This window comes from Macaca fascicularis, chromosome 5, assembly GCF_037993035.2.
Source record: "Macaca fascicularis isolate 582-1 chromosome 5, T2T-MFA8v1.1".
NCBI classification, from domain to species: Eukaryota; Metazoa; Chordata; class Mammalia; order Primates; family Cercopithecidae; genus Macaca; species Macaca fascicularis.
The window spans coordinates 14,937,891-14,962,193 of record NC_088379.1 but is presented as its reverse complement, the minus strand read 5'-3'; the positions used below and the strand labels follow the sequence as shown (position 1 = coordinate 14,962,193).

The following is a 24,303-nucleotide window of genomic DNA, read 5'->3' as shown; positions in this document are numbered from 1 at the left end:
GGTTAGGAAGAGGCAGATGTAAGCTTCAACAGTTCTAACCAAGAAATGCATCTTATTTATTCCTCGTTGACCATACTAGGGAGAGATACCTGGATCATGTGATGCCCTGGAAAGCAGAGACATAGGTATCCTTAGTGTAGTCAGGGACATATAGGTCCTTAACTATTGCTATATCTTTGTCCTAAAGCAATGCTTGACATGATATGGCTCTAGAAATAGTCATTGGATGGGTGTATTATTTTATAAATAAGTAAGTGAAATAAAGCAGGTCATACTATGAATTATCCATGTATCAGAAGAACAAGGATGACAAGGGGATTGATTGAAGCTCACGTTTTCTTAAATATTTTCAAATTGATTTCTGCGTGTCAGAAGAACTTGGGTAGCAAATGGATGCAGCTTAGGTTTTCCATTTAAATACTGTTTTCTGTTTGACTTAACAAACTTGTTTATAGTCGTGACTTAGAAGGTGAGTGATATTCTCCAGGGAGTATGATTTAGAGGCTGGAAAGGGTTATAGAAAAGTCCTTACAGGCTTAGTTTGTGTCCGAATTTACAGCATTTAATACAATGTTAATATCTTATTGCTATTTGTAAGTGTTTTACTGAACATCTTAGAAATTGGTCTTATAGTTTGTTAAAGTGATGTTCTTCAAGCTGGACTTCATGCCACAAGGGGAGTGCATTCTAAGGGGGAAGAAAAGGATTGTGGTTTGAAAGAACAATTGTAGTATTTCCTTCATTCTGAGGTGTATTTTTCTCACATTTTCATATTGTAATCAGGATACCTCTTAACATTGGTGTACATTTAATGTAGTAGTACTTTTTCTCCTTTTATCCTGCAAGTTGTCACTAAATTTATGCTATTATAATTGTTACCTTCATAGAACGCATAAAATAGTGGTACTTCTTAAAAAAAAACATACAATAAATTATTGTTCACTATAGTCACCCTACAATGCTATAGAAAACTAAAACTAAAACTTATTTCTCCTATCTATATATAATTTTGTATTCATTGATCAACCTCTATCTCCCTACCCTTCTCAGCTTCTAGTAACCACTGTTCTACTCTCTACTTCTCTGAGATCAGCTTCTTTAGCTCCCACATGTAAGTAAGAATATATGAAACTTGTCTTTCTGTGCCTGGCTTATATCATTTAACATAATGTCCTCCAGGCTCATCCATGTTGCCACCAATGATAGGATTTTATTCTCTTCTATGGCTGCATACTATTGTCTATATATACCACATTTTCTTTATCTCTTCATCTGTTGATAGACACTTAGGTGGATTCCATATCTTCATTATTATAAATGAAACTGCAGTAAAGATGGGAGTGCAGGTATCTCTTTGACATATGATTTTATTTTCTTTGGATATAGGTCCAGTAGTGAGATTACTGGATCATATGGTAGTTCTATTTTTAGCCTGTTAAGGAACTTCCATACTGCTTTCCATAATAGCTGTACTAATTTACATTCCTTCCTGTGTGAGAATTTTCTTTGTCGCTTATACACTGTTGGTGGGAATGTAAATTAGTTCAGCCACTGTGAAAATCACTTTGGAGATTTCTTAAAGAACTGTTAATAAAATCTGAACTACCATTCAACCCAGCAATCCCACTACTGGGTATACGCCCAAAGAAAAATAAATTGTTCTACCAAAAAAAAGACATGCACTTATATGTTCATTACAGCACTATTCACAATAGCAAAGACATGGAATCAACCTAGATGCCCATCAATGGCCGATTGGATAAAGAAAATGTGGTGGTGTGTATGTACCATGGAATACCATGCAGTCATAAAAAGAAGAATGAAATCATGTCTTTTGCAGCAACAAGAATGCGCTGGAAGCCATTATCCTAAGCAAGTTAACACAGAAACAGAAAACCAAATACTACAGTTTCTCACTTATAAGTGGGAGCTAAACATTGGGTACACATGGGCATAAAAATGGCAATGCTAGGCACTGGGGAGTATAAGAGGAGGGAGAGAAGGAGGAAGGAAGGGTTGCAAAACCACATATTGGGTACTATGCTCACTACCTGGGAGATGGGTTCAGTCATACTCTGAAACCTCATCATCATGCAACGTACCCTTGTAACAGACCTGCACATGTACCCTCTGAATCTAAAGTAAAAGCTGAATTTTTTTAAAGTTTTATTTTATCTGCATTCTTGCTAGCTTTGTTATTTTTTCCTCTTTTTGATAATAGCCACTCTAGCTGGCGTGAGATAATCTCTCACCGATTTTGATTTGCATTTCCCTAATCATTAGTCACACAGAGCACTGTTTCAAATACTTAGTGGCCATTTTATGTCTTCTTTTGAGAAACATCTGTTCAGATCAATGGCCAATTTTAAAAATCAGATTATTTGACTTTTTGCTGTTTAAGTTCCTTGTATATTCTAGATATTAATTCCTTGTCAGAGAAATCGTTTGCAAAGATTTTATCCCATTCTGTAGTTTGTCACATTACTCTGCTGACTGTTTCCTTTGCTGCACAGAAATGTTTAGTTTGACATAATCCCATTAGTCTATTTTTGCCTTTGTTGACTGTGTTTTGGAGGTCTTATCCAGAAAATCTTTGCTCAGAACATTTCCCTTACGTTTTCTCTTAGTAGTTTCATTTGGGGCCTTACATTTAAGTCTTTGATTTCATTCGTTTTGAGTTACTTTTTGTATATTATGATAGATGGGGCTCCAGTTTCATTCTTCTGCATAGTTTCATTCTTCTGCATATGAATATCCAGTTTCCCCAGCAACATTTACTGAAAAGCGTGTCCTTTCTTCAGTTTATACTCTTAGTGCTGTTGTAGAAAATCAGTAGGCCATAAATATGTGAATTTATTTCTGGGTTTTCTATTCTGTTCCATTGGTTTACGTGTCTGCTTTAATGCCAACACAATCTTGTTTTACTATAGCATTATAGTATATTTTAAAGTAAAATAGTGTGATCCCTCCGGTTCTTTTTGCTCAGAATTGCATTGGCTTGGCCAGGAGCAGTGACTCATGCCTGTAATACCAGCACTTTGGGAGGCTGAGGCAGGTGGATCACTTGAGGTCAGGAGTTTGAGACCAGCCTGGCCAACATGGTGAAACCCTATCTCTACTAAAAATAGGGCATGGTAGTGCATGCCTGTAATTCTAGCTACTGAGGTGGCTGAAGCAGGAGAATTGCTTGAACCTGGGAGACAGAGATTGCAGTGAGATGAGATCATGCAACTGCACTCCAACCTGGGTGACAGAGGGAGACTGTCTCAAAAATAAAATGAAATAAAATAAAACAAACAATTGCTTTGGCTATTTGGGGTCTTTTATGGTTCCTAACAAATTTAAGAGGTTTTTTTTTTTTTCCATTTCTGTGAAAAATACCATTGAAAATTCGATAGGGATTGCATTGAATCTGTAGATTGCTTTGGGTAGTATGGAATCTTAACAGTATTGATTTTTCCAAGCCATGAACATGGGATATCTATCCAATTTTTATGTCCTCTTTAATTTCTTTTATTAGTGTTCCGTAGTCTATCTATCCAATTTTTATGTCCTCTTCAATTTCTTTTATTAGTGTTCTGTAGTCTAGAGATCTTTCACCTCTTTGGTTAAATTTACTCCTAGGTGGGTTTTTTTTTGGGGGGGGGGTAGCTATTATAAGTGGGGTTCCTTTTACAGATAGTTTATTATTGGTGTATAGAAATGCTACTGATTTTTGTATGTTGATTTGGTATCTCACAACTTTACTGAATTTGTATATCAATTCTAAGAGTTTTTGGGTGGAGTCTTTAGATTTTTCTATATATAAGAGAATGTCATCTGCAAACATGGTCAATTTGACTTATTCCTTCCAAATTTGGATGTCTTTATTTCTTTCTGTTGCCTAATTGCTCTGGCTAGAACTTCCAGTACTACGTGGAATAAGAGTAGTGAGGGTAAGCATTCTTGTCTTCTTCCAGTTTTAGAGAAAAAACTTCCAACATTTCCCTGTTCAGTACAATGTTAGTTGTGGATTTGTCACATATGGCCTTTATTAAGATAAAGTGTGTTTCTTCTTCTAAACCTAATTGTTTGAGAGTTTTTATCAGGGAGGGATGTTGAATTTTATCAACTGTTTTTCTGCATCTATTGTGGTGATCATGATTTTTATCCTTTATTCTGTTGATGGGATGTATTATGTTTATTGATTTGCATATGTTGAACCAATCTTGCATCCCTGGAATAAATCCCACCTGGTTTTACTAAATAATCTTATGAATGTGCTGTTGGATTCAGTTTGCTAGTATTTTGTGGAGGAACTTTCCATTTATGTTCATCAGGGATACTGGCCTGCAATATTATTTTTTTGTTGTTGTATCCTTGTCTGGTTTTGTATCAGGTTAATTCTGGCCTTATAGAATGAGTTTGGAAGAATTCTCTTCCCTTCAATTTTCTGGAATAGTTTGAGAAGAATTGGTAGCTATTTTTTAAATTTTGGTATAATCCAGCAGTAAAGCCATCCAGTCGTGAGTTGTTTTTTTTAAAAAAATTGGGAAACATTTTGTTGTTATTTAATAAATATTATTATTGAGGTTCCTCCTTGTTATTGCTGTGTTTGGATTTCGTATTTCTTCCTGGTTCAATCTTGGTAGATTGTAGGTGCCCAGAAATTTATCCATCTCCTCTGGGTTTTCCAATTTATTGGTGTTCATAATAGTCTCTTATGCTCTTTTATATTTTTGTGGTATCAATTGTAACATCTCCTTTTTCATTTATTTGGTTCTTCCCTCTTTTCTCTTAGTCTAGGTAATGCTTAGTCAATTTTTTTTTGAAAAACAACTTTTCATTTTGTTGATCTTTTGTATTACTTTTCCAACCTATTTCATTTATTTCTGTTCTGATCTTTATTATTTACTTCCTTCTACTAAGGAGTTTGGGGGTGTTGCTGTTGTTGTTGTTTTGCTTTTGTAGTTTCCTGAGGTTCACTGTCGTTTGTTTTAAATCTTTCTACTTTTTTGATGTAGGCAATCATTACTATGAACTTTTCTCCTAGTACTACTTTTACTGTATTCCATAGATTTTGGTACGTTGTGTATCCATTTTTATTTGGTAGGCATGTTTTCATCATTTTTCAGTAAGTTTTTTTATTTTTCTTAATTTCTTCATTGACCCATTGGTCATTCTGGAGTATGTTGCTTAATTTCCAAGTATTTGTCCAAAAAAAAAAAACCCTAATTTTTAAAGATGGGCAAAAGATTTGAACACATATTTCAAAAAGCCTATGAGATGATCCTCAGCATCATTAGTCATGGGGGAAATGCAAACTACAACCACCATAAAATAACATTATAAATTTTTAGATGGCTATGATGTAAAAGTCTGACAATACCAAATGTTAACAAGGACATAGAACAACCAGAATATCCACACGCTGATACTACACATGTAAAACTATACAATTGCCTTATAAAATGGTTTGATGGCTTCTCAAAAAGTTAATCAACTTATCTACCATATGGCTCAGCTATTCTATTTCTGGGTGTTCACTCAAGAGAAATAAAACCGTATGTGTAAGAATTAAAGAAAGAGGAAAGAAACACGAAAGGTAGCTTGCCAGTTAAGACAGGTTTATTTTAGAGAAAACCCGTAAGGAGCTCTTGGCCGAGCTAGGTAAGAGGCACACTCTCTTACAGACTAAGAGTTTTTAAGGATTTAGGATGGGAGAGTTTATTAGAAGCTTGGACTGCTTTTGTGTTTTTTGTTGTGCTTATCTGGGAGGGAGAGTTTTGTGTCTGTTTTTATACATTTTCTGTAGCTGCAGGCATACCCCCCGAGTCTGCTTTTCGCTTCCCTATTTTAGTGCACCTGAAGGGAAAAGAATGTGTTTATTAACGCCCACTGTCTTACTGGGGCCCACTGTATGAGGGTGAAGTTTGGCAGTTACCCAAGAGATTTTTCTCCCACCTCCCTCTGTGCCTGAGCTGTTTTATCTGTGTTTTACTGTTTGCTCTTTCTGGCTACTTGTAGTTAGAAGAGAAGTGATTTCCTTGAGATGCATGAGGCTAAAAATGGAGCTGGAACTTAAAGTGGCAGTGTTTGTCCGATGACAGTGCTCCTGCTCTGCCAGTATGTCCATACAATAACTTGTACACTAATGTTCAATGAACCTATATTCATTGTATCCAAAAAGTGAATACAAGCCAAATGTCTATCAACAGGTAAATAAACAAATTGTGATATATACACACAATAGACTCAAAAGTAAAAAGAAACAAGCTATTAATACATACAACAACATGGATGAATCACAAAAACATCATGACAAAGACATACAACTCAGACACAAAAGAGTACATGATATGTATTCCATTTATATAAACTTCTTAAAAATGTAAATTTATCTCCAGTAACAGAAAGCAGACATGTTCTACTGGATATCAAAGCATTAGTAATTTAAACAACGTGGCAGTGGTATAGCAACAAACAGACCATAAAACAGATTGGAGAGTCCAGAAATAAACTGACATACATAAAGAAACACAAGATGCAGTGGAAGTGGTATCCGAAAGCCCTCGATAAAGGATGGATTATTTGATTAACAGTACTCACACAACTGACTATCCATCTGGGGGAAAATGAAATGGGCTTCCTAATTTCACCACACACAAAAAATTCCAAGTGGATCAAAGATCTAACTATGAAAAGCAAACATTTAACATTTTTAGAATATATATAACCCTTTTGTGATCTCACATTAAAGAAATCAGTTCTTAAATAAGATACAAAAGGCAAAACCATAAAAGAAAACATAAATTTGATCATATTTAAATCTTTAGTAAATAAGGGACATGATAAATATAGAGTCAAGAGTTAAGCCATAGACTGGGAGACTATATTTGCAATCCACATAACTGACAGAAGATTATCCTGAACGTGTAACGAGACAATTCAACATAAGAACAAGCAAAAGACAGAAACAGGCTTTTCACAGAATGACCTGAATGACAAATAAACACATAAAAAGATAATTACTTGTGTTAATGATCAGGGAATTAAAAAGATAAAACAACAAGGAAATGGGCTTTTTTTTTTTTCTTTGAGAATTCCAAATGATAACGAGGATGAATAGCAATGAGGACCTTACACCGCTTTTGTGAAAATAAAGTGATATAACAAATTTGGTGACCATTTGGCCATATGCAATGTGGCAGATGCAGTTGGTTCCCTCACTCCAGAAGATTTCTTTTACCCTTCTTTCCTATTGGCAAAGCATGTCTCCTATTATGATTCAAAATATCAAATTCTCACTTCTTAAGCCTCTTCTATAGCTTTGGGTAACCATGTGGCTCGATTCTGGCCAGTGAAATTTAAGGAGAAGCCTAGAGAAGGTTGAAAGAGGGCTGCTGGGAAATATGTTATTCAAGAGACTTGAAGTGGGGGTGTGCTCTTGCCCCCCTCCCTGCCCTCTGTTCCAGGTATATGAGGGCATAATGCAGCCGTCTTGTGACAAGAAGCTGAAAGCCACTCAAGGGAGATGGAAGAGTGGAAGGAAAGAGCCTTGGCGATCACTGTGCTGCTGAACCGACCCTATGACCACCCCACTTCTGGATGTCTTGTTATGTGTGTCAACAACATTTTAAAGTGGCCAGGCTCTATGGCTCATGCCTGTAATCCCAGCACTTTGGGAGGCCAAGGTGGGAGGATTGCTTGAGGCCAGGGGTTTGAGACCAGCCTGGGCAACACAGTCAGACCTCATCTTTATAAAACATTTGTTTAAAATTTAAAATATATTTTAAACCTTTTCAGTTGAGTGTTCTGTTAGTTGCAGCCAAAAGCATGTTAATTAGTATACCTGTTGTTATTCATTGAATTTTACCCTCCTCCAAAGGATGCTGAAATCCTAACCCCCAGTACCTCAGAATATGACCTAATTTGGAAGTAAGATTACAGATGATCAAGTTAAAAGGAGATCATTAGGGTGAACCCTAATCCTATATGACTGGGTCCTTATAAAAAGGGAAAATTTGGGCATTGAGACAAACACAAACAGAGAGAAGACAATATGAAGACACTGGGACAACACCATCAACAACACAAGGTATGCCTGAGGTTACTAGAAGCCTGGAAGAGGGCATGACGCAGATTCTCTCTCACAGCCTTCAGAAGGCACTGACCCTCCTGACTTGATTTTAGACTTCCAGCCTCCAGAACTGTGAGACAGTACATTGCTATTGTTGAAGCCTCCCAGCTTGCAGTACTTTATCACAGCAGCTGCAGCACACTAGCATACCCAGTAAAGGTGAAGATGGCACACCTCACAACCTTAGTCATTCTACCTTAGTCATTCTATTAAACACACTGGGAAAAAATCATATGCACAAGTAGACATGTATGCTTTAGCATTGTTCATGCCCGCAAAAACTGACAAAAAAGATAAAAGACTAATTAATAAATAGATAATAATAAATTAATGAGTAGTATGGTCATTCAATAGGATACCATATAGCACTTAAAATTGATGAACTAGAGTTTATATGTTAGCAGGGGTAAATCTCAAAAGTGATGTCATTAAAATCCCAACAATATATTGTTAGCTGGAAAAGTAAAGTTCACTCTACAGGGCAAGAACACATAGTAAATGCAAATAAAGATTAAACTGAGGTAACATTCCCTTATCAGACCGGCAAAAATCAGAACATTTGAAGATACTCTATGTAGCATGGGTACAGGGAAATAGGAGTTCTCATTACCTCAAGAAGATAATTGCCTTGTGAAGAGAAGTTTGACAATTTTTTCAAAATTGCAAGCAGCATATGCTTTAACTTAGCAATTCTACTTCCAGAATTCTATCTTATACACAGATCCACGTATGCATACATACAGAAAGATTTCATTGCAGCATTGTCGGTAATGTTGCCAAAGGCTTAAAACAATCTAAATGTTCATAGATACAAGTCTAAAGTAGAGTAAATTTGTAAAGTGGAATCTATATAATTATTAGAATGAAACAAAGCTACTCTGATCATCAAGATATATTGTAGAATGAAAAAAAGTAAGACATGGAAGAGATACTATGTATGGAAAAATACATGGATATATGCTTATATATGCAGAGAATATTTCTAAAAAGATACAAGAGAAGCAAGTAGCATTATTTGCCTCTTTGAGAGGAGACAAAGAAATTGGGGGAAGGAGTATTTTGATTTTATTTGTAACGTTATTTCTTTAAAAACTAGAAAAAAGATGTAAAACAAATATGGCAAATTTTTATTGTCTGTTAACGCTGTGTGGTGGGTAAATGGGTATTTGTATTACTATTCCATTAACATTTCAGTGTATTTAAAATGTAAATAATTTAACATTTTTAATTTTAAAAAGGAAAAATTGAGAGGAGACATTGACTGAGAAGCACTGAAGGAGGATATGAAGATATTGAAGGAGGAAAAGGAGTTCCCTCAAGTAGGAAAAATGAAGAAAGCCAGACCTGGGAAATACAAAGTGTGCAGTTTTCAGAAATAAATAAATTAATATGTTCAGCTCCTAGGGTTCAAAAGTACCTTTGAAAAAATTTTATCTGGAAGTATTAACACATAAAAGCAAGTCCCCAAAACGTGAACAGTGAACCAAATCTTAGATTTTTTTGTGTGTGGTTTTAAATCTCTCTCAGTTTCAACAAGGTGTTTTCAGTCCTTTTTTGCCTTTGAAGAATTCCCATGGAGATTTAATTACTCCCAACTTAGACACTGCTAGAGATAATTTGACTCATATACTATCTCTCTTAGGAACCAAGATAATCAATGAAGCAGTTTTATTCATAATTTCACAATATTTCATCTATCAAGTGCCAAATTCACAAATAATTTTAAAATATTTGCTTGACAGTCATAAGAGAAAATGAACATTTGGACAATATCAAGGCGAATATGGATCATAACCAGGGAAAATATGCCCTGGGAAATTTATAATGTCTCTTCAAATCAAACTTAGCTAATTGCTTCAAAACATCCAAAGACTAAAAATGTAGAATAACTGTCCACAATGTGGATGCACCATGTTTGATATATTCCAACAGGGAGTAGACAACTGAGCTTAGCAGTTTTTAAAAATATCACGTAATAGAAAAAAAATTAATTATATCTATAAGACTACTTATGTTGAGGCCATCCATTTAAGCAGGTATATATCTTCCTTTTGTGGATCTCCTTATTTATTTTTTTAAATTGTGGGTTTCTCCACTATTTAGAATTCTACTTTGAGGCTTAAGAGATTTTACATTCTTTTCTATACTTCTGTATTCATCCAAATGTTCTTCAATGGGCATGTTTTTACTTTATAATTTTTTAAAAAGAAGAGTTATTAGATGGAACAAGAATGTTAGCATCTTGCTACATTTATTCTTTAAATTTCTGACCTCAATTTTCACCTTTTTGGTATTTAAATACAAGATTCTTATCCTCTTTTTCCAGAATAGACATTTGCTGGTAATATTTTGCTGAAAAAAGATAATCTCCTATTCCCTACTAAGATCAGCCACAAAAATCTGTGAATATAACCATTCCTCCCCTTTCAGCCCCTTTCTGTGAAATACACACACACACACACACACACACACACACACACGAAACTAATTCTTGATTTCACCTATTGTTGAGTTTCCTGTTTTTTTCTCAGCATCTTACATCCATTTTTTTCCACCACCCCCTTATTTAAGAAAACTGTCTTGGTGGTTTTCTGACCTGATCTATTTTTAAGAGTTTCCTTTAATGGTAAGAATAATACCTAGCCAATTCTAAATGTACTTATTGCCTCAAAAATTCAACTGATACCTATTTAACTGACTCACTACACTAATCAACACTATTCATTCCCTCTATAAAAGCAAGTTTTCTATCTTCTACACAGCTAATAAACTACTCTTTTGCACACCTGAGAATTTTTGTTTCTATCTACTTTGTTATTTATTTACCTGTTTATAAACATGTTCATGCTTGTGGTTTTTACTTATATAATTTAATTAAATTGTGCACAAAACTGAATAAGTAGAAAAAGAAAAACCATTTCTTTTCTATGAAAACTAAGTTGCATGTTTTGGAAAACATCCAGCCACTACTTCACTTGTATTGCTGTTCTCCTGGCCAGCGAAACCTCTTGCAAGAGTTGTCTATGCGCAACAGTCTCTAATTCCTCTCTCTTCTCATTTGTTTTTTTCTTGAATTTGTTCCACATAGGCTTTCATCACTACCACTCCTCCCAACCTGACCTTGTCAAGTCACCAATCCATTGGTCAATTTCCAATCTTCATCTTACTCGGCCAATCAGAATCACTTGAATGAGCTGATTATACCCCCTCTTTCTGAAATGTTTTCTTTCCTTGTGTCTGCATACACTGTTGACTTCCAGATTTATATCTCCAGCCCAGACCTCTCTCCAGGACTCCCATATTCATATGAACCAGTCTTCTGATCAACATCTCCACTAAAACAGTAGTCTCCCTTATCTGCCAGGGTTATGTTCCGAGCCCCTCAGTGATGCCTGAAACTGCAGATAGTACATATAAACCCTGTGTATATGTACTGCTTTTTCAATCAGATAACTGAGATGGATACTAAGCAAGTAACAGGCAGGTAAAATATGCAGCATGGATATGCTGGACAAAGGGATGATTCACATCCAGGGCAGAAGAGAGTGGGATATCATGAGATTTCATCACGCTAACTCAGAAGAGGGCTCAATTTAAAACTTATGACTTGTTTATTTCTGGAATATTCCATTTAATATTTTCACACCGTGGCTGGCCATGGATAACTGAAACTGCAGAAAGTGAAACCCTAGATAAGGGAGGGTTACTGAATGTGGAAAACCGAGCTGCTGCTTCCTTCCCAACTTGCTTTACCACAGTCTTTCTCTTTCTGATAAATGGAAATTCATTTTTTTCAGCACCTCTGCCCCAAAATCTTGGAAGCATTGTTGTTTCTTCTTTTTCTCTCACATTCCATATATTAGCCCATGGCAAATCACATGGGATCTACTTTCAAAACATATCCAGAATCCACCCACTTCTCAGCATCATCCATCACCATCCAAGCCAAAATCACCTCTTATCTGAATTACTAAAGAGCTTCCAAATGGCTTCCAAGCTGATGTTCTTGTCCTGCTACCACCTGTTCTCAATGCAGCAGACAGAGAGATCCTTTAATTAAGGTACCAGACACTGGTACATAGTATTTTGACTATACATCATTACTGGGATAAGTCCTGTATCCCAAGGACCAAAAGAAACACAGAGAAAACTTACATCATTCAGTAGACATTTCATTAGCAATAGTATATATACACATATGTATATATAAAACAATTATATACAACATATATATGGGAAGTAAATACATAATTACATTAATGTCATTGGGAACTAAGATTTTCAGTGTAAAGGAGAAACAAGCATAAAATTAAAATGTTAAATAAAAGCTCTGTGCCCTTTACTTTGAAATGAAATTATCAATATGAGCTCATAATGTGTCTCTTTCTCGAAATGGATGTATTTTCTAGCATTGGATACTAAAAAAAATCAGAAAGTTATGAAAAACACAGTAGCAAGCAGAAGTACTGGAGAGAGGTCTGGGCTAGAAATATAAATTTGGAAGTCAACAGTGTGTATAGACTCAAGGGAAGAAAACATTTCAGAAAGAGGGGGTGTAATCAGCTCGTTCAAGTGATTCTGATTGGCCAAGCTCTCAGTCAACAGATAATAAAGGGAATAGAGAAGGATTTTTAAATAACACCACAAGGATGTAATTGGCCAAACCCAGAAGGTTGGAAATTCTACAAGATGAATTGCCCACTCTGTTTAATAAATTAATATGCATTCTTAAATGGGGGAGGGAAATGGTTGTAAATTAAAGGAAATGTAAGATACATTTATTTTTAATGCAATGTGCAAATCTTGATTAGAACAAATCAGTTATAAAACTACATTTTAAAGAAAATCATGGAAAATTAAACATGAGCAATATTGTTTGATATGAAAAATTAGTTGTGTCAGGTAGGAGGATGGTATGATAGTCGTGTTTTTTAATGTTCGTTTTAGAGATACAGACTGAAAGATTTACAGACTGAAAGAATTAGAGATACAGACTGAAAGATTTACAGACAAAATTATATAAACCCTGGAATTTGCTTTAAAGTACACTTTTTAAAAAATGGGTAAATAGGTGAAATAAGAACAGCAGAATGTTGATAGTTGTTGAAGCTGGGTAATGGGTAAGTAGGGGTTAATTGTATTATTAGCCCCAGTTTTACATATCTTTGAAATTTTCCATAAGAGAAAATTTTTCCAAACACACTGGCTGGCTTGCTGCTTTTCAGGGCCTTTGTACATGCTGTTCCTTTTACCTAGGATGTTCTCCCCAGATATTTCTATGTTTTGCTCGCCTTCTTTCTTTAGGTCTTTGCTAAAATGCCACCTTCCAGTAAAGCCTTCTGTCTTAGTCTCTGTCTGTTGCTTATAGCAGAATACCTGAAGCTGGGTAATTTATTTTAAAAATGAATTTATTCCTTAAAGTTATGGAGGCCAAAATATCCAGGGTTTAGGGGGCACATCTGGTGACAACCTTCTTGCTTACCAGAACTGTGCAGAGTCCTGAGGCAGGGCAGGGCATCACACGGTGAGGAGGGTAAGCATCCTAGCTCAAGTCCCTTTTCGTCTCCTTGTAAAGCCTGCCATTTCATTCCAATGATAACCCAATCCATTAACCCGTTAGCATATTAATCAGCATTCCATGAATGGATTAATCCAATCATGAGGCAGATCTCTCATGACCCAATCACCTCCTAAAGGGCCAATCTCTCATCCTGCCACTTTTGGGATTACATTTCAACATGAGTTTTGGAGGGGACAAACGTGCAAACCATAGCATCTTCTTTATTTTACTACCATACCTAAAAAAGATATCCCCAAAGTTTATCACTTTTTATCGCCCTGAGAAACTAACCACTTTTAAATCTACTCAGTGCCTCAAAATGTTCTTTGAACTGAGTTTATCATCTTGCAAATTCCTTCATAAATGGGTAAATTGTAAACACCACACAGTACTCTTTTTAACACTTTCCACCATCTGCCATACGATATATTTTTCTGTTTCACTTAATGTCTGTCTCCCCTACTAGAATACAATTTCCATGTGAGCAAGAATTTCATCTGTTTTGTTTAGTGCTATATCTCCAGGATCTAAAAGAGTTTCTGGGGCACCATAGGAGCTCAATACATATTTATTGAATAAATATGTTACAAAAATACCTAAAACATGGAAATAAGGCAAAAAGATGGGCAGGCATGTCTTTTCAGAGTCACACTGGGGCACTGTTTGCCAGGTTTACCAAGAACTATTTAATTATCTGGCAAAACATATATTTGTTTGTCTTTTCTATTTACCATTGATTAATAACTCAAACCTTACGAAGTTAGATGGTAACTTGGAGATCTTTTCTGTTAAGGATGCAAATAATTTCTGTCTGATAAAAAAGAAATCCCCAAAGTTTATGGCTTTTTATTGCCCCGAGAAACATTAACCAGTTTTATATCTACTCAGTGCCTCAAAATATTCTTTGAACTAAGTTTGTCATTTTGCTGATTCTTTCATAAATGAGTAAATAAATCTTTGATGTGTGTTGATTCTGCATACTATGAAAGCCATGCTCTTAACTTTTTGAAAACCGATTTTAAATTGTGATGAGCTGGGCAAACTCAGCTGTTATTCTTGCCTATTTATTATTTGAGGTCCTGATTCTGAGGTGTCTGTTTACACAGCACACACCTACCCCCTTGCAACAAGTCTGTTCTTCATCAGCAGAGGACACTTGGATGCACCCCACCTCCCATCAGATTCATCCAAGCCAAGCAGCCCCAGGCCCCTGACTCTCTTCATCTGGCTCCTCATCCTGCCGCCCCTCTGTTTGGAGACCTGCATTCATGTGTCGGTCACTTTTTTTAAAGTAAGCTCCCAGGACTCAAGGTGCATGGAATGATGATGGGATCTTCCTGGGGGCGGATAATGTGTTAGGTTTCCCTGTCTCGGATAACAAACAACATGATTCTAACCCAGAATCACAAAGAAATGTCACCTCAGAGCAACGCCAACCAACTGGTAGCATCTCCATGGTGCGCTGGGTGGAAGATTCTTAGGCAGACTCAGGCTCATCCAACATGTTCTGAACAATCAGCAATGCCCATCATGGGCACAGTATTAGGAGTGCCAGGTGCATGCTGCATACTTTCTGACCCAGCTCTAAGAAGTTATTGTTAAACACGTGAGATCAAATATAGGAGATAGGTCAGAGTGGTGGGAGAAGCTATGGGAAAGAAGCAGACCTTTTGAAAGGTCAGAAGGCTCTGCAAAGCTTCTGGAGAGGATAAGCTGAAGGCAGCTATTCTCTTACCCTGAGGCAGAGGGCGAGGAGTAGGTACAAGGGAATGTAGGGGGTTTGTCTACATAAGCTTGTTTACTTCCGGAAACCGACCTTTGGTCACCCTTGGGCGAGACTGCTCCCTGCAAGGGGGAACAACCATGTTAATTACCCACAGACTGGGTTGGCTCCAGGTTTTCGGCATTAGGTCTGTACTGAATAAAAGCGAGCAGCATCAGGCAGTCCCCTAGCCACTCTTTCACTGCATATCTGTGTCTGAGTATTCCTTTCATCTGTCGCTCAGTCAGGGTCTGCAGGACAGACCCGGCAAACATACGTCCTGGCAACCAGGAGAGGACATGGCATTCTGCTGCTTTACCTGCAGAAATTCGTAATCATTCCTGAAGTACAAAGACAAGGCGTTGTGGCTCCCTAAAAGGAGGCCAGTGACCCTGAAGCCTCAGGACTCACCTTTGAGGTCTACAGAACAAGGAGCAGATACCCTGTCCCTGCAAGTATCCCTGTTGAGAGGAGACAAAGTGCTAGCAGCCCTCCCTCTCAGCACCTCCTCTGCCTCAGTGTCCACTCTGGCGGCGCTTGAGCCCTTCAGCCCGCCACGCGTGGAAGCCCCTCTCTGGGCTGGCTGAGGCGGAAGCTGCCTCCCTCTGCTTGTGGGGAAGTGTGGAAGGAAAGGCGCAGGTGGGAACCAGGGCTGCGCACGGCACTCGCGGGCCAGTGCGAGTTCCGGCGGGCGCGGGTGCGCGCGCAGGCTCGGCGGGCCCCGCACACTGAGCGGCCGGGCCAGCCCAGGACAGTGAGGGGCTTAGCACCCGGGCCAGCAGCTGCGGAGGTTGCGCCAGGTCCCCCAGCAGTGCCGGCCCGCCGGCGCCGCACTCAAATTGTCGCAGGGCCTTAGCTGCCTCCCGGCGGGGCAGGGCTTGGGAACTGCAGCCAGCCATGTCTGAGCTCCTCCTGCTGTGGTGGGCTCCCCCTGTGGTGGGCTCCCCCTGTGGTGGGCTCCCCACGAGGCCTGAGCTTCCGGCGGGCGCTGCCCGCTGCTCAGTGGCGCCGGGTCCCATCGACAGCCCAAGGGGTGAGGAGTGCAGGCGTGACTCGGGACTGGTGGCAGCTCCGCCTGCAGCCCCAGTGGAGGATCCACTGGGTGAAGCCAGCTAGCTGGGCTCCTGAACCAGATGGGGACTTGGAGAACTTTTATATCTAGCCAGAGGATTGTATGTGCACCAATGAGCACTCTGTGTCTAGCTCAGGGTTTGTAAATACACCAATCAGCACTCTGTGTCTAGCTCAAGGTTTATAAATATACCAATTGGTGCTCTGTATCTAGCTAATTCTGTATCTAGCTAACTAGCACTCTGTGACTCTGTGTCCAGCTCAAGGATTGTAAATGTACCAACCAGCACTCTGTCAAAATGGAGCAATTAGCTCTCTGTAAATTAGACCAATCAGCTCTCTGTAAAATGGACCAATCAGCAGGATGTGGGTGGGGCCAGATAAGGGAATAAAAGCAGGCTACCCCCCACCAGCCCAGGACAACCCGGTTGAGTCCTCATGCATGTTGTGGGAGTTTTGTTCTTTTGCTCTTTGCAATAAATCTTGCTGTTGCTCACTCTTTGGGTCAACTCTACTTTTATGAGTTGTAGCACTCACCATGAGGGTCTGCAACTTCACTCCTGAAGCCAGCGAGACCAGGAACCCACCGGGAATAACGAACAACTCCAGACACGCTGCCTTTAAGAACTGTAACACTCACCCTGATGGTCTGCAGCTTCACCCCTGACAGCGAGACCACGAACCCACCAGAAGGAAGAAGCTCCAGACACATCTGAACGTCTGAAGGAACAAACTGTGGACACACCATATTTAAGAACTGTAACACTCACTGCGAGGGTCCTTGGCTTCATTCTTGAAGTCACTGAGACCAAGAACCCACCAATTCCGGACATACTGTGCCCAAAGGGGCTCAACATTAAATAGCAACCAAACACCCCCATGGCAATTGGAGGAAAAGACCCTGGAAGAAAGGAAAAGCTGTTTCCTGCTTTTTGAAAAATGAGCCCCACATTTTCATTCTGCACTAGGCTCCATAAATTGCATAGCCAGCCGGACTAAAGCATATCACCAAGTTACTTCATCTCTCTCGGGGTCCATTTCCCCAACCCTAAAATGTGGTTCCTGGGACTTTCCTGACAGGATTAGGAGAAAGTTTGAAAAGAACCAACTATGTAGTTTCAGTACATTGCAGGCAACCCGTAAACATTGATTCTCAACTTTTTTCCCTCCAAAATATCTAAACTGACATTTGGCAGCTGTTTTTCAAGAGTCCTAAGATAAAGAGAAAAGGAGGAAGCAGAGAAGCCATGAGTGTTCATTGTGATAAAAAAAAAAAAAAGAAAGAAAGAAAGAAAGAAATGTTCTCCAGGCTAAACACCACCACTTTCTGCAGCTATTATGACACCAGAACAAGGAGCAAGTGTGTGTCTTGAGCAGTGGGTTCCACTGACCTTCCTGGGAACAATGTCTGAAGTAAAACACGAGGCCAAAAGGCACAGAAGTAGGTATCTTCTTCTCCCTCTCCTGAAATCTCTGTTGTTTCCCACTCAGCTTTTTCATCCACTTTGGGGGCTTCCAAATAGCTTTTGCTTCTAGAAGATTCTATTCCCTGATATTCTGGTGGTAGCACCCTAAGCCCCTAGAATCAGCTAATTTGCATAAGTACTCCACCTTTCCTTCCACAACTGAGGCTTATGGTCTCACTTCCCCGTTTGTTACCACAGCAGCACCCAGGCCCCACACCTCGAAGGCCTTCCCCTTCCACATTCAATCTGTCCCAGATGCACCTGCGATTTTTTTTTTTTTTTTTTTTTAAGATAGAGTCTTGCTCTGTCACCCAGGCTGGAGTGCAGTGGTATGATCTTGGCTTACTGCAACCTCCACCTCCCAGGTTCAAGCGATTCTCCTGCCTCAGCCTCCTGAGTAGGTGGGACTACAGGTGCACACAACCATGCCTGGCTAATGTTTGTATTTTTAATAGAGACTGGGTTTTACCATGTTTGCCAGGATGGTCTCAATCTCCTGACCTCGTGATCAACCTGCCTCGGCCTCCCAAAGTGCTGGAATTACAGGTGTGAGCCCCCGTGCCTGGCCTGCACCTAAGATTCTTAGAACCCCAGAACAAAAGGTAGGACTGAAGGAAGCCTTCAATCATAACACTAAGCATTGAGAAGCACAGGTGAGCATGATGCTTTCCAGTGCTCTAATGAATCTCATGGTCTCAGTGGGGACACTGATGTTGAGCACGTGGCCATTCCATCACTCCAGGGGGCAAACATGCTGGAATTCTGTCCTGTGCAAAATAGTCACCCTTATACTCTCTTGTGTGCTGAGAAGGTCCAGGTGTGGACAGGCCAAGATGAAGTTCACACTCTCTCACCAGCAGAATCCTCCCCAAGATCCCAAAAGGGATCTAAGACTCTGTGTGTGTGTGTGTGTGTGTGTGTGTGTGTGTGTGTGTGAATATTATCTAAAATATATAAAAAGCTCCCACAAGAAGAAATAAATAAGCAGCTCAATAGAAAGTATCAAGTATCTGGACAGGAAAATCACAGAAAAAAATATAAGTGGCAAATAAACATACACAAGATGTTTAGACTCACTGATACTGAGGGAACAATTAGATGCTTTTTTTTCTCTTACGTAAAAAAGTTGAAAATATTCAGCATTGAAGAGATTGTGGGAAAGCATCCCCTCTGATAGACTGATGATGGGAGAGTAAAATGGCACAACTATTTTGGAGGATATTTGGAATACCTGGAATTTGGAAAAATCAAAACTTAAAATAAGCCTAATTCTCCCTTTTACTCAGCAATTTCATCACTAGAGATCTATCCTACAGAAATACTCCCATATGTACACACAATATATGTATGAAGATTTTCATTACATGGTGTTTCTCCCAACTAAGGTGAAAATTTCGTGAGCGAGAACTTTGTCATTTACTAGTGTCATCAGCAGCTAGATCACTGCCTGGAACAGAGTGTGTGCTCAACAGATACTTGTTGGATGAGTGGGATTGAAAAATTGGAGATAAGCTAATTTCCTGTCAATAGGAAATGGTTACATCTAGTTTATGAAATACTATGGGCTGTTAAAAGAAATGAGATAAATCTATATGTATTCACATTGAAAGATCTTCAAGACCAGTGTTAGTTTCCTTTTCCAGTGTTAGTTTCCTTTTTTGTTTGTTTGTTTGTTTTGGCATGAGGTTGCTTTCTGACATTACCATTTCATTTTGGATTTCACTTCATACTTTACAATGCAGCCTGGAGGAACGCCTCAACTTCTAGTTTCTCTCTCCGTTAAGTATCTAATTATGTGTAAATAGAACAACTAACGGGACGCTGGGAATCCCAGAAGGCGAACATTTTGCAACCGGAACCGTTGCGTGTGCTCGGAGAAGCGAGGGAGGTCTTTTCCCTCATTTCCTGGGATTGCTTAAATGCGGGATTTTGCTATCACAAGCACACAACCTAAAGTAGCAGCTCCCCCCTTCCCGGCTTGTTCTGTTTTACAAGAAACGAAAATGAGTCCTGCCTGTGAAAGCAAGCCCTGGGAATCAAATCTAAAAAGCAGTTCCCTTTAGGAGAGGTTAGTAGCTGGGAAGAAGCATGAGAAAACTGGAAGGTCCCATGTGGTGGTTTTTTCCCGAGGTTTGTACAGATTCACCGAGTTGCTGCGCCTTATCATATAAGTAATGTCTCACTTTTTAGAAGCTGACATTGTTTTGTTAATTACTTCTCTGGTCACATGTATTTCAGCCCGCGCAAAAAGAATCGGAATGCTGTTTTATGTAAATGAATAAAACTAACTTCCGTGGTTTAGCCCTTCTACACCCTCCTCTCCGACCACAGGCTTTGCAAGCTACAATCAAGTGTCCTCTGCAACAGTCCTGGCACTTTCGGGTCAGAGACAGAGGGCGCAAACCGCAGAAAAAGTTGAAAATGTCAGCGACCGCCTGCGTCTGCGTGTTATTTTCTGTCCCTAAAGCGGTGAAGTGGGGCTGAGCGTGCCGAGGGTGGGCTGCAGCCCGGCGAGGGGCTGGGCTCAGGGCACCTTGCCCAGAAGGCAGGCATCGGTGCCAGGTGTTCACCGGCTACGCAGCAGAGCCACCGAGCAGCGCCCCCCTCCCCCCCGTGGGCACGCTCGATGCCAAGGTCAGCTGCTCCTGCAAGCGGCCCGCGGAGCCCCGAGCCCGGGACTCCCTACTCAGCACCACCCAGCGGGCTCTCGGCTGACCCGCCACGGAACATGCTCGGTTCCGGGCGATCTGGGCGCCTCCCCCGCGCGCCGAGCCCTGCTGTCCCCGCAGTGCCCACCGGTGGGCATTAGTCGCCAACCCACCTCATCTCAGGATGGACTTCAGTGTACTTGACGCATCGTGCCAGGACGGTCTCAGGAAAGCGGCTGGTTGTGCCCGACCCGCTCCACTGCTGGCGCCACCTCGGGAGGACCACCGCGACCACCACGACGAGGATCAGGAGGACCAGGAGACAGACGCCAAGACAGACTTGGGCTCTCCTAGAGAGCCGGCAGCAGGGTTTGTCCCCGGACACCGGGCTGAACTCGCAGTTGGCCATAGGACTCCAGGTGGGGTCGGTTGGGCGAAGATGAGGCCGGCGTGAGGCTAGGCAGCAAGAGAGAGGCTGGCTGGGTTCTGAAACTGCACCTCCCCTTCTCTTTCACTTGCCTTTTCTCTGTTTCCCTTCCCACCCCCAACCCCCTGCCTCAGAGTTCAGTGGCTGGTTACACCAATAAGAGTTTAAAAGACCAAGGCTCCTGTGCAGTGACCCACCCACTCCACCTCTAGGGAGAAATAGCCACCTTAATCCTCTGCAGATGTGGTAAGAGGGCAGCCAGTACATCCTTATATTCCCTCCCCTAATTCCTTTCATCAACTGGGCACTTTACACCTGAGCCACATTTGCTTCCTGGAACGCATGAGGGCGGGCTGCCCGCTTCTATACCTGTGTGTACACAATGCCCTCTGCCTGGAAAAGGGTGTCGTCGTACGTCTTCTTCTTAACTCTGACAAATGCCTGGTCAACCACCTTTAAAGACTCAAGACTCAAGTCTGACTCCTTCTCTGAAGTGGCATCAGTGGCTAAGCTCCGGGTTCAAATTTAGTTCATCTGGGATGACATGGGGCAAGTTACCCAACTCTGTACTTCAGATGTAAAGCCAGGATGGTAGCAGTACCTACTTCATGAGATTGTTACGAGAATTAAGTGAGTTAATATCTACAACGTGTTTAGCATAATACCTGGCACATGGTAATCACCCATTAAGTGTAAGTTTTTCCTACCAGCTCCATGGAGTTGCCTGCAGTTTTATAGTCCATGAAATGTGTTTGAAGCAGGGTCTGGCACACAGTAATACTGCACTCTGTGGGAGTTTAATAAATAATAAAGTGGCTTTTCTTGCCTCTTCTTTGTTAAGACAACATCTGTGACATTCAAACAGAGATCTAAGTAATGTGAGCTATCAAGTTACCCAACTCCCTTGGGACAAACATTTCCCAAGCAGAGGAAATGGCAGGTGCAAAGACTCTAAGGCAGAAAAGCCCTTTGCCTGTTCGGGAGCAGCAAGGAGGCCAATTGTAGTTAGGCTAGAGCATTGAGGAAAACAGAACAGAAGTTCGGAAAGTAGCAGGAGGCCAGATCACCCATGGCCCTGTAGGACAGGATGACTTTTTTGGACTGTGCGTTTTATTTATATTTTATATTTTTATTTTATTGTATTTTAAGTTCTGGGATACATGTGCAGGACGTGCAGGTTTGTTACTTAGGTAAATACGTGCCATGGTGGTTTGCTGAACCTATCAATCCATCACCTAGGTATTAAGCCCCACGTTTTAGCTATTCTTTCTGATGCTCTCCCTCCCTCCCCTCTCCCCAACAGGCCCCCGTGTGTGTTGTTCCCCACCCTGTGTTCATGTGTTCTCATTGTTCAGCTCCCACTTATGAGTGAGAATATGCAGTGCTTGGTTTTCTGTTCCTGTGTTAGTTTGCTGAGGATAATGGCTTCCACCTTCATCCATGTCCCTGCAAAGGACATGATCTCGTTCCTTTTTGTGGCTGCACAGTATTCCCTGGTGTATATATACCACATTTTCCTTATCCAGTCTGTCATTGATGGGCATTTGGGTTGATTCCATGTCATTGCTATTGTGAATAGTGCTACAATGAACATATGCACGCATGTATCTTTATAATAGAATGATTTATATTCCTTTGGGTATATACTCAGTAATGGGATTGCTGGGTCAAATGGTATTTCTGGTTCTAGATCTTTAAGGAATCCCCCATACTGTCTTCCACAATGGTTGAACTAATTTACATTCCCACCAATAGTGTAAGTGTCCCTATTTCTCCACAGCCTCACCAGCATCTGTTGTTTATTGACTTTTTAATAATCACCATTCTGACTGGCATGAGATGGTATCTCATTGTGGTTTTGGTTTGCATTTCTCTAATGATCAATGATGTTGAGCTTTTTTTCATATGTTTGTTGGCCGTGTAAATGTCTTCTTTTGAGAAATATCTGTTCGTGTCCTTTGCCCACTTTTTAATGGGGTTATTTATTTCTTGTAAATTAAGTTCCTTGTAGATTCTGGATATTAGACCTTTGTCAGATGGATTGTGAAAATGTTCTCCTATGCTGCAGATTGTCTGTTCACTCTGATGATAGTTTGTTTTGGTGTGCAGAAGTTCCTGAGTTTAATTAGATCCCATTTGTCATTTTTGCTTTTGTTGCAATTGCTTTTGACATTTTCATTATGAAATCTTTGCCACTGCCTATGTCCTTAATGGTATTGCCTAGATTTTCTTCTAGGGCCTTTATAGTTTTGGGTTTTATATTTTAAATCTTTAATCCATCTTGAGTTAATTTTTGAAAAACATGTAAGGAAGGGGCCCAGTCTCAATTTTCTGCATATAGTTAGCCAATTTTCCCAGCACCATTTATTAAATAGGGAATCCTTTCCCCATTGCTTGTTTTTGTCAGATTTGTCAAAGATCAGATGGTTGTAGATGTGAAGTCTTATTTCTGAGATCTCTATTCTGTTTCATTGGTCTGTGTGTCTGTTTTTGTATTTTATTTTTAACCCATTCGTGTGCATTTTATTTTTAACCCATACAAGGTCACCAAATGACTTGATCTGACATACTATTTTAAAGGCTCAATCTGGCTTGATATTGAGAATAAATTGTAGGAGGATAAGGATGGACAACAGTTACAATGGCTGTAATACCAGTAATGAAGGTGGCAAAGAAAAAAAAGATGGATTCTGAATAGAGTTTGAAGGTAGCAGTAGCAGGATTTGCTGATGAATTGGATGTAGCATTTGCAAGAAAGAGATGAGTCAAAGATGATGCCAAGATTTTTTATTTGTGTAACTGACCAAAGGAAGGAAAGCACTGCAATCTCCAGTGATGAGAAAATGGGAGGTGAAGTAGATTTGGTCTTGGGAAGAGGCATGAATCAAGAATTTGGTTTTTGATGTGCAAAGTTTGAGATGTCTATTAGACACCCAACAGGAGGCATCAAGGAGCCACTTGGGTATAAGCTTCTGGAGTTTGAGCAAGGGATTAATGATGGAGACACTAATAAGGGAGGTCTTAGCTATGGACAGTTTTTAAAGCCAAGAGTATATATAAGATCATGTGAAGAGTGTGTGCAGAAACAGAAGAGTTCCAGAGGCTCAGCCATGGGCTACTCCTGTGGCAGAGGTCAGAAAGATGAGAGAGCTTCAGCAAAGAGAACTGGGAAGGATGATCCCTGAGACAAGAGGAAGGGTACCCTGAAAGTTATTGATGATATTGACAAGAGAAATAATTTTAGAGGAAT

General features: G+C 40.0%; 1 protein-coding gene across 1 annotated transcript in view; it reads right to left on the bottom strand.

Moving 5' to 3' along the window:
• CD38 (CD38 molecule) overlaps nucleotides 1–21,122 on the bottom strand; it is a 66,780-nt gene extending 45,658 nt beyond the window's left edge. Inside the window, exon 1 of the mRNA XM_045392168.3 lies at nucleotides 20,800–21,122. Coding sequence (XP_045248103.1) covers nucleotides 20,800–21,035 — 236 coding nt within the window. The 5' untranslated portion in view covers nucleotides 21,036–21,122. The remainder of the gene's footprint in view (nucleotides 1–20,799) is intronic.
• Nucleotides 21,123–24,303: the final 3,181 nt, after the last annotated feature.